Genomic DNA, 11,680 nt, shown 5'->3' on the forward strand with positions numbered 1-11,680 from the left:
CTAGCCATGTCAATGATCTGGGCATTGGAGGAACAAGTTGACATCCTGCCAAGCAGCACAAACAATGGTGTTTTGTCTGGCACAGTGAGAGGTTCCATAGTATTTTATTTCTGCTCTGGCCAGGTTTTGTATTAACTAGCAGGTTTCCCCATAGATTTCAAGGTGTGTTGTGTGACAGACAAGCAATGTCAAAAACATATAGGCCTACCACTAGAGGGTAATGTGAGACAACTTACTGTAACATTTTATTTAGCTAGGCATGTCAGTTAAGGATACATTCTTATTTACAATGATGGCCTACCAAAAGGCAAAAGGCCTCCTGCGGGGACAGGGGCTGGGATAAAAAATATAATATAGGACCAAACACACATCACAAGAGACAAGAGACACTACATAAAGAGAGTCCTAAGACAACATAGCATGGTAGCAACAGAACATGACGACAACATCATGGTAGCAACACAACATGGCAGCAGCACAAAACAAGGTACAACCATTATTGGACACAGACAACAGCACAAGGAGCAAGAAGGTAGAGACAACAATACATCACGCAAAGCAGCCCCAACTGTCAGTAAGAGTGTCCATGATTGAGTCTTTGAATGAAGAGATGGGGATAAAACTGTCCAGATTGAGTGTTTGTTGCAGCTCGTTCCAGTCACTAGCTGCAGCAAACTGAAAAGAGGAGCGACCCAGGGATGTGTGTGCTTTGGGAACCTTTAACAGAATGTGACTGGCAGAACTGGTGTTGTATGTGGAGGATGAGGGCTGCAGTAGGTATCTCAGATAGGGGAGAGTGAGGCCTAACATGGTTTTATAAATAAGCATCAACCAATGGGTCTTGTGACTGGTATACAGAGATGACCAGTTTACAGATGAGTATAGAGTGTGGTGATGTGTCCTATAAGGAGCATTGGTGGCAAATCTCATAGCCGAATGGTAAAGAACATCTAGCCACTCGATTTTACCCTTACCTGCTGATCTACAAATTGCGTCTCGGTAATCTAGCATGGGTAGGATGGTAAAGATGCTTGAAGAGGTAGGATACTTGTTGATGATTTTTGAGGAAGTGGATTTGTGATACTGGTATGATGTTTTGGGATGATTCTGCACCCCTGGTACTGAAGGTGATTTTGTCAGCATAACCACATTTGTGTCTTGTTGATTGTATGCTTGTTTGTGTTCTTTTTATTTATTCCAGAGCTTGGCCAGGTCTCTGTTGCAATCATACTGGAAATGGACAGATTTTTGGGGATATTGCTTTGTAAGTTGTTCTAAATATCATCTCTGGCTTGTTGAGTTTTGACTTGGGTAAAGAGATTTGATGTTTGCATGATCAATAAGTCCTTGTCACACCTCATACCAGATGTGTTATTACTTGGCCATTAGTTTATTGCACTTTCTTTTCCAGTAAGCACCTGCCAAAATGAGTCCCCCGAAAATGACCATGACTAATACTTTGATATATAATAATATTTTATTTATCATGAATAGACAATATATATACAACCAGTAATAAAGCCATAACGTATTTGTTATACTGTTTTGGTGAATAAACATGATTTAATCATCAACATGTACTTCAAATTTTCATAGAAAAACAATACACTCTATATAATTTATATTTTAACACATTTTGTACGTTTTTTAATAAATAATGATATCTGTGCAAAATAACTCTTAAGTGCATATGAATATTGCCAAACAACAAATTGGTATTATAGAATGAGGAACGCAACCAGAGTTGATTCAGAACATACTATGCTTTGTTGCCATGACAAAATAAAGATTTATCGCAAAGAAACTTCACTTGATGAATAAAAAAGCTCTCATGACACATTGTCCAAATTCAGCCTTTTCCCAATTAGCCACAACTGTCTATCGTCACAGTAACATAGTCACAGCAAACACAACAGTAACATAGTAGGACATAGATTGAAAACTTGACAAAGTAAGCTCATTGCCACTTTTGCACTGTCACAGTATATTTTTAACAATGACACCACCACATTCAGGACATTCAGTGTTCTTGCACTTCTTTCATTTAGTTTCTGTTTATCAATGTCCCGCACCTGTGTCATGTCATTAATTCCACTTCCCCTTTAACAGTCAGTGTTCCTTTCCTCTACTTCAGTGGAAATGCTGTGGTGGAGATACTTAGGATGGTTAGATGAGGAGGCTTACAGGGAATTGAAGCTGTCAGACTCCAACTCAGCAGCACGGTCTATAGCAGCAGCAGTAGTAGCACATTCAACACCACTGTGTTTGTCTGTAACACTGACCCAGCTTCGGGTCCCCATCCTCAGCCTCTCTGTCTGTCTGTCAGACCCCTCCAGCCCCTCTGCCTTAGGAAATGAGACAGCTGTTGGTCTTGTTCATGGGGGGCCGTTTGTTGCCGTCTTTGGGGAAGGTCTCCCTGCGTCGTCTCAGTGCGGGGCTCAGCCGGCTGGGCAGGTTGGCTTGTTGCAGCAGCTCCCTGAACACCTCCAGTACGTTGTTGTTCTCCTTGGCAGACGTCTCCAAGAAGCTGTTGTTCCAGTCCAGCTCCACAGTGGACAGCACGTCTTCGCTGGACACCGTCCTCTCGCCATGCCGGTCCGTCTTGTTGCCGACCACCACGATGGGTGTGAACTTGTCTTCTTTGACCGCCAGGATCTCGTCTCGCAGGCTCTTGACAGCCTCCAGGGAGTCCGGGTCATTGATGGCGTACACAAGGGCGAACGCGTCGCTGTTCTGAATGCAGAGCTTCCTCATGGCCGGGAAGGAGTAGCTGCCGCTGGTGTCCATGATGTGGATGGTGACCTTGGCCCCTCCGATGTCGAACTCCTTGCTGTGCAGTTCCTCCACGGTGCGCCGGTGCTTGGGTTCGAATGTGTCCTGGAGGAAGCGGCTGATCAGGGCCGTCTTTCCCACGCCAGCCGCCCCCAGGAACACCAGACGCACCTCAGTCTTCTCCTTCACTTCTAGAGACATGATGACTTCCTCTGACACACTTCTTCTAACACTGGCTCTCTCGCTTCCAATTCTGCTATTTTTACAAAATAACTCTCCTTGAACCTTTAGAGATTATGGAGAATTGGACTCTGCTGCAGAAGCTGCTGGAGTTATTCAGTGAACAGGGACAGTGTGGTAGGTTGTAGTAGTAAATCACTGAGAGTAGCTGGCAGTTGCATCTGTGTATGTCTGGTTGCCTGTGCACGCTATTTATGGTCTTTTTCAATCAGAGATTCCATGCCCCCTCCTGCCTCCATCCAATCAGGAGAGTGGAGTGTCTCTTTGAGTAAATTCAAAGCAGCCAATCAGAAAGACTCATGCAAATGACACAATCAGATTGCGAAGGAGGGAGGTGGTGGATAGGAGTGAGCCCAAACCAGCGGGTGTATGTAGGATGCGTTGTTTGCAGTGAGATGATTTTTGTATACCCACGATTGTATACTTTCATAAGATCTTTTGCACACAAAAAAGCAATTGTCTGCTCTATGAATGGGATTGTTAAATCAGCCTATGTGTTTGTGTACTATAGAATGTATGTTGACTGTTCTTTTATGCAATATGTATGTACAGATGTATTACCTTAATTTTACCTGTTTCTCACAGTAGGAAAATGAATCCTGCAGCAACAGGAAATGTGAATGATTATAATTAATGGGCAAGATTTTTGTAGGTGTGATGCATTTTTTGTTAGGGCAAATCAAGTTTGAAATGGTTAAGTGGAAATTACAAACTTTTGTAAGCCTTTTTAAACCTCAAAGAGTACAAGTTTGCAATCCACATTCTCTGCAACAAGAGATCAAATTAAGATAACACACGTTGCATGTTAATTTCTTATGACATCATTGGTATGCCATGCTGATCATAAAGGACCAGCAATTAACCACTCATCTTTTACAACACTTGGGACCTTGAGTGAGCATGGCAGAATGAATTTATGAAAAGCTCACTTGCTTTTATGCCTACAAAAGGTGTTGACAAGGGAGCTTGCATGTTTGATGCGTTGTCTGAAACATTGCAATATCTTTGTGAGTATGGCTTCTGCCTTAGTACATACTGTGCTTTGAGCTATTGATAGACACACATATGTACTCTTTAGTACAGTATCTACATCTATGGATACAGCTACTTCTTTACCACAGCCAGGTTATCAGGCTTCTGTGTCCTTCTGCTCTCCATTCCTCAGCTCAGTGTGAGAGAGAGCCTTCTGGAGCTCTGTTTTCTTTTATAAAGCAGCTGTAACGATGTGCGCAACTGGTTGAAGGTAAGTCAGGTGCATGAGAGCAGAGATGGGTGATAACAGGCGCACTTTATTCATGCCCAAGGAAAACAGCGATAATGCCCACCGTACAATAAACAAAACACACGCGTCAAACACATACCCGGCGCAAACCAGCCTGATGCGAACCACACGTAACAAACAAAATATTCCACACACAGACATGGGGGGGATAGAGGGTAATATACATTTAGTCAGATGAGGGAATGTGAACCAGGTGTGCGGAAAACCAAGACAAAACAAATAGAAAATGAAAAGTGGAGCGGCGATGGCTAGAAGACCGGTGACGTCGAACGCCGCCCGAACAAGGAGAGGGACAGCAGCTCATTCTCTAGCTTTTCCTGTAAACCTCTCCAGCAGTCTGTGTGGTCAGTCGAGCTCAGCCCTCCACCTCCCACAGGATCCCGGTTAGTTATTTGATGCTCATCATTCTGTGACCTGCCGGACCCAAACGGTCAGCACGTTTCGAAAGGTTGTGGACTCAAATGAAACACACCACTCGAGGAAATGCCGGTACTGTGTCACTGTCTCAGAGAAAATGGCATATTATAACAGCGCTGTAAAAGGGATTCTGTCCTGGAAACGTCTGTGTTAATCACTATTACTGTTTAGAAGAACTTGTTGAAGGATCCAGACTTTGACTTAGTCAAATCCCAATGCATTTTTATGCAATTTGTCTTGCATGTAATTTATCTCTATGTCTCTGTCATCCTGCTGTGTCCCAGTTAAGCCAGAGTCACAGTGGGTGTTCCCTTTACATTGAGAGGGTATTGCATCACTCAGTGGGATTGCTCATCATAGGGGGCATTCCATGGATTGGTGTATGGATTGACCTGGGAGTCCCACTACCTACGCCCTCAACTGGCCGTGGAGTAGGAGGCTTTCTCTCAAATCACCCTCATGGCCACTTAGGCTCTCGTTAAGCCACATAGACACTGAGTGAGAATTTGCATGGAATGACAATGAGTGTGTTATGCAGAGAGGGCTTTATTTTCCCATTGCCCTCCCTCCTTCACCGGCTGGCTTTGTAGTCTCTTTCCTCTCCACTAAAGTTCTCTTCTGGAGGACTTCTGTCGTCAAAGCTCAGCTAAGGAGTCTGTCTGTGTGTCTTCATGGCTGGATCCTCCTGCTATATTACATGCAATGGAGCACTAGTCACTTCAATAATGTTTACATATTTTGCATTACTCATCTCATTACTCATGTACATACTGTATTCTATCCTATTCTACTGTATCTTAGTCTATGCTGCTCTGGCATTGCCCGTCAAAATATTTAAATATTCTTGATTCCATTCCTTTACTTTAGATTTGTGTGCATTGTTGTGAAATTGTTAGATGTTACTGCACTGTCGGCGATAGAGAAACAAGCATTTCGCTACACCTGCAATAACATCTTCTAAACACGTGCATGCAACATAACATTTGATTTGATTTGCACTCAGCTGTCATACTCAATCATTCACTTGAAAGAGCCTCATTACAACGTTTTATTTATTTATTTTAAACATTGCAATCATTGGTTTTGGTTTGGCATACATTTTTAAAAAATCTGTTACCGTGGAATTGCCCATGTACTTTAGCTGGCTTCACTCACTCACTCACTCACTCACTCACTCACTCACTCACTCACTCACTCACTCACTCACTCACTCACTGTGCTGTGATTATCACATGTTGCCATTGATACAACAGCTACAATTATTTAATGAGCAGGGATTTGTGCCTTATTAAAGGCATCATTATTCACAGCATTGATTACTGATGTGCTGTTCTGAATTATTGTAATTTTCAGTAGCATTATGGCAGAATTGTGATACGAGGGGGTTATAGAATGATTGCCATCTCATTTGAGTACTATTGTGCTAAATGGGATTGAGACTGTCTGTAGTAGTCTTATCACAGTTTCATGACTAGGGTAGAGTTAAACTCTCAGGCTACTTACTAGGTGAAAACCTTCCCTGCTTGAAGATCTTATGAAGAAGTTGAGGAACTGGTAGCTAGACAAAACATCCAGGCTGCTTCTCAAGGCAGATGTGATGCCTATTACTAATGGTGAGTGGAGTTGGGTAGAAAGTGTATGCCTTTAGCTTAATCTAGCAGCCTTGTTGTCTCAAGTCATCATCTCTGTCATCCAAAGGCATGTTTTATATATTTTCTGGTGCAGAGTTGTCACATACAGGAAGTTGTCAAATAAAATAAGTCCTCCCAGGGCTCCAGACATTCAACCTGAAGGTCAAATCTAGTTGAATTAATCTCCTGTTTAGTTGAATGTTCTACATTGTTCTACTTAGTCTGGCCTCATTACTCATTACTTTTTGATCCTTTCAAAAGTCCTGTCCTTTCCAGACCGAAACTTGTGTTTACTGATGGCTCGGTGTCCCCCAGCAATTCAGCTCCCTCTCAACTCTGTCAGTTATTAAAGAGTCCAGAAAGTAATATTAGAGTCCTGTCACTGTATGTGTTTACTTAGAATTTCCCCCTAAATTCCCCTGTATGTCTAACACTACTAGGAGAACGACAGCGAAAGAGAATATATAGTCCCCCAGCTGCTGTGATACTGAGCTGGTGTGTTGCTCTCACGGCCCCAGAGGTGTAAGTGATGATGCATGGGTGTGAATGGGTGATGTTAGGAACAGCCTGTTCTAAGAACACACTGTTGAAGGGGGATGGGCTCTCAAAGCGTTCAGCAAGCAATCATTTTTAGTTATTTATTTTATTTGTGTTTTTTAATTGAACCTTTATTTAACTAGGCAAGTCAGTTAAGAACAAGTTCTTATTTACAATGATGGCCTAGGAACAGTGGGTTAACTGCCTTGTTCAGGGGCAGAATGACAGATTTTTACCTTGTCCGCTCTAGCAACCTTTTTTTTACTGGCCCAACGCTCTAACCACTAGGCTACCTGCGTGTGTGTGTGTGTGTGTGTAGCTCATGATGCTAGCATGTACAGAACATTGGCATTGAAAAACAGGGGGTGCACATGTATGTCAGGGAAATGGAATGAATGTGGTAGGCTAGAGGATCAGTTGCAAGCAGCTGTTCCTTTGCTGAAGATGGAATGCAATAGTGCAAATGATTTGAATTAGGTTGTTTCTTATGTTAGGTAGGCTATACCTGATCTAGTAAACCAAAATACCAATATACACAGGTGGTGAAGTAATGTTTAGCTGGTAGGATTATAGGCCTTTTTTATAGGATGTTATTTTGAGTGCTAACAGGATGTATGTATGTTGATGTGAATACACCACATCAGTCGCACGCTCTGTCGGCTCTTATTGTTCCATTGTGTTTGGGTACTTGATCCTCTGTCACTTGTGTTGGCAGAGGTGACCAGGCTTTAAATTAGGGATGGGGGGAAAATCTATACAGTAGAGTATCGCAATCTTAATTTTGCCAATTTAATATCGATCTTGTGACTTCAAATCAAATCAAATTTGATTTGATTATTCAAGTATCAATTGGTAAAAAATAATCAGCTCTATCTGCGCCAAAACTCTGGTATTTCTCATCCTATAGCTTGTTCTCCATCTTCTTTTTAAATGGTGTGCCAACATCTTTTGAGCACTTCTAAGGCTCTCTCTTGTTCCTCTGCAGCAGATGTACACTATACTGTGCATTCAGAAAGTATTCACACCTTCACTTTTTCCACATTTTGTTACGTTACAGCATTATTCTAAAATGGATTAAATAGGTTTTTCCCCTCATCAATCTACACACAATATGCCATAATGACAAAGTAAAAACAGGTTTTTATAAATTGTATCAAATGTATTAAGAATTAAAAACTTAAATATTACATTTACATAAGTATTTACAAAGTACTTTGTTAAAGAACCTTTGGCAGCGATTACAGCCTCAAGTCTTCTTGGGTATGACGCTACAAATTTGGCACATCTGTATTTGGGTAGTTTCTCCCGTTCTTCTTTGCAGATCCTCTCAAGCTCTGTCAGGTTGGACGGGGAGTGTTGCTGCACAGCTATTTTAATGTCTCTCCAGAGATGTTCGATTAGGTTCAAGTTCGGGCTCTGGCTGGGCCACTCAAGGACATTCAGATCCTTGTTCTGAAGCTACTCCTGCATTGTCTTGGCTGTGTGCTTAGGGTTGTTGTCCTGTTGGAAGGAGTGCTCTGGAGAAGGTTTTCATCAAGGATCTCTCTGTACTTTGCTCCATTCATCTTTCCCTCGATCCTGACAAGTCTCCCAGTTACTGCCGCTGAAAAACATCCCCACAGCATGATGCTGCCACCACCATGCTTCACTGTAGTAGGCATGGTGCCAGGTTTTTTCCAGACGTGATGAGTTCAATCTTGGTTTCATCAGACTAGAGAATCTTGTTTCTCATGGTCTGAGAGTCTTTAGGTGCCTTCTGGCAAACTCCAAGCGAGCTGTCATGTGCTTTTTTACTGAGGAGTGACTTCTGTCTGGCCACTCTACCAAATTAAATCAAATTTTATTAGTCACAAGTCAGTTAAGAACTAATTCTTATTTTCAATGACGGCCTAGGAACCGTGGGTTAACTGCCTTGTTCAGGGGCAGAGCGACAGATGTTTACCTTATCAGCTCAGGTATTCGATCTTGCAACCTTTCGGTTACTAGTCCAACACTCTAACCACTAGGCTATCTGCTACCCCAAATGCGCCGAATACAACAGCCTTACAGTGAAATGCTTACTTACGAGCCCCTAACCAACAATGCAGTTAAAAAAATACGAATAAGAATAAGAAATAAAAAGAACAAGTAATTAAAAGGCAGCAGTAAAATAACAATAGCGAGACAATATACAGGTGGTAACGGTTCAATGTGCGGGGGCACCAGTTAGTCGAGGTAATATGTACATGTAGGTAGAGTTATTAAAGTGACTATGCATAGATAATAACAGAGAGTAGCAGTGGCGTAAAAGAGGGGGTGGGCAATGCAATAGTCTGGGTAGCCGTTTGATTAGATGTTCAGGAGTCTATGACTAGGGCTTTACTCTGACGGAGCCTGGTATAGAGGTCCTGGTCCTGCATGGCAGGAAGCTTGGCCCCAGTGTTGTGCTGGGCCGTACGCACTACCCTCTACCCTCTGTAGTGCCTTGCTGTCGGAGGCCGAGCAGTTGCCATACCAAGCAGTGATACAACCAGTCATGCTCTCGATGGTGCAGCTGTAAAACCTTTAGAGGATCTGAGGACCTATGCCAAATCCTTTCAGTCTCCTGAGGGGGGAAAAGGATTTGTTGTGCCCTCTTCACGCCTGTCTTGGTGTGCTTGGACCATGTTAGTTTGTTGGTGATGTGGACACCAAGGAACTTGAAGCTCTCAACCTGCTCCACTGCAGCCCCGTCGATGAGAATGGGGGCGTGCTCGGTCCTCCTTTTCCTGTAGTCCACAATCATCTCCTTTGATCTTGATCACATTGAGGGAGAGGTTGTTGTCCTTTCACCATATGGCCAGGTCTCTTACCTCCTCCCTATAGGCTGTCTTGTTGTTGTCAGTGATCAGGCCTGCCTCTGTTGTGTCAACAGCAAACATAATGATGGTGTTGGAGTCGTGCCTGGCCCTGCAGTCATGAGTGAACAGGGAAGTCCAGGATCCGTCAGGAAGTCCAGGATCCAGTTGCAGAGGGAGATGTTTAGTCCCAGAGTCCTTAGCTTAGTGATGAGCTTTGAGGGCATTATGGTGTTGAATGCTGAGCTGTAATCAATGAATAGCATTCTCATATAGGTGTTCCTTTTGTCCAGGTGGGAAAGGGCAATGTGGAGTGCAATAAAGATTGCATCATATGTGGATCTGTTGGGGCGGTATGCAAATTTGAGTCGGGTCTAGGGTTTCTGGGATAATGGTGTTGATGTGAGCCATGACCAGCCTTTCAAAGCACTTCATGGCTACAGATGTGTCTGCTATTGGTCAGTAGTCATTTAGGCAGGTTACCTTAGTGTTTTTGGGCACAGGGACTATGGTGGTCTACTTGTAACATGTTGGTATTATAGACTCGGACAGGGAGAGGTTGAAAATGTAAGTGAAGACACTTGCCAGTTGGTCTGCGCATGCTCACTGTACACATCCTTGTATTCCTTCTGGCCATGTGGCCTTGTAAATGTTGACCTGTTTAAAGGTCTTACCCACATCGGCTGCGGAGAGCGTGATCGCAGTTGTCCGGAGCAGCTGGTGCTCTCATGCATATTTCAGCATTTTTTGCCTCGAAGCGTGCATAGAAGTAGTATAGCTCGTCTGGGATGCTTGTGTTACTGGGCAGCTCTCGGCTGTGCTTCCCTTTGTAGTCTGTAATGGTTTGCAAGCCCTGCCGGAGCCGGTGTAGTACGATTCGATCTTAGTCCTCTATTGGTGCTTCGCCTGTTTGATGGTTCGTCGGAGGGCATAGCGGGATTTCTTATAAGCTTCCGGGTTAGAGTCCCACTCCTTGAAAGCGGCAGCTCTAGCCTTTAGCTCAGTGCGGATGTTACCTGTAATCCATGGCTTCTGGTTGGGGTATGTACGTACAGTCACTGTGGGGATGACGTCATCATGCACTTATTGATGAAGCCAGTGACTGATGTGGCGTACTTCTCAATGCCATCGGAAGAATCCTGGAGCATATTCCAGTCTGTGCTAGCAAAACATTCCTGTAGCTTAGCATATGCTTCATCTGACCACTTTTTTATTGAGCCAGTCACTGGTGCTTCCTGCTTTCATTTTTTTTGTAAGCAGGAATCAGAAGGATAGAGTTATGTTCAGATTTGCCAAATGGAGGGCGAGGGAGAGCTTTATATGTATCTCTGTGTGTGGAGTATAGGTGGTCTAGAGTTTTTTTCTATCTGATTGCACATTTAACATGCTGATAGAAATTTGGTTAAACAGATTTAAGTTTCACTGCATTGAAGTCACTGGACACTAGGAGCGCCACCTCTGGATGAGCGTTTTCCGGTTAGCTTATGGCGGAATACAGCTCATTGAGTGCGGTCTTAGTGCCAGCATCGGTCGGTGGTGGTATGTAGACAGCTACAAAAAATACAGTTGAAAACTCTCTCGTAGATAGTGTGGTTTGCGCCTTATTATGAGATACTCTACCTCAGGCAATCAAAACCTAGAGACTTCCTTAGATATTCAATGCAGGTTGCTACTCAGACACCTCCACCTCACCTTTCCAGGGGGAACACTCAGAAAAGAGTGGAATGAGGCATATCGTTTTAGAGACAAACTAACAATGTTTCTCAGCTTTTTGGTGTTTTTTGGAATAGATTATTTTAAAAAATTGGGACGATCACGTACATATGTCGGATCTTTAACGTGGTGCATCAGGAAATTCAAATGAGCCCTGTGAGTGCCTGAAAAAGAGCAGTTCTCTTGCTATCCAAATAATTTTCTCTCTCGCTCAAATGCTAGGCCTAGGTCCTATTACCGCAACATTGAAGTGTACAAAAATGAAATGCAGC

General features: G+C 43.2%; 1 protein-coding gene across 1 annotated transcript; it reads right to left on the reverse strand.

The window, feature by feature from the left end:
* Positions 1 to 1,867: 1,867 nt before the first annotated feature.
* On the reverse strand, positions 1,868 to 3,173 carry LOC109897628 (ras-related protein Rap-2a-like). The gene has a single exon (XM_020492146.2). It carries the CDS (start codon positions 2,971 to 2,973, stop codon positions 2,347 to 2,349), a length of 627 nt encoding a protein of 208 aa, XP_020347735.1. The 5' UTR covers positions 2,974 to 3,173; the 3' UTR covers positions 1,868 to 2,346.
* Between the last annotated feature and the right edge of the window lie 8,507 nt (positions 3,174 to 11,680).

This window comes from Oncorhynchus kisutch, linkage group LG10 (assembly GCF_002021735.2).
Source record: "Oncorhynchus kisutch isolate 150728-3 linkage group LG10, Okis_V2, whole genome shotgun sequence".
Classification (NCBI taxonomy): Eukaryota; Metazoa; Chordata; class Actinopteri; order Salmoniformes; family Salmonidae; genus Oncorhynchus; species Oncorhynchus kisutch.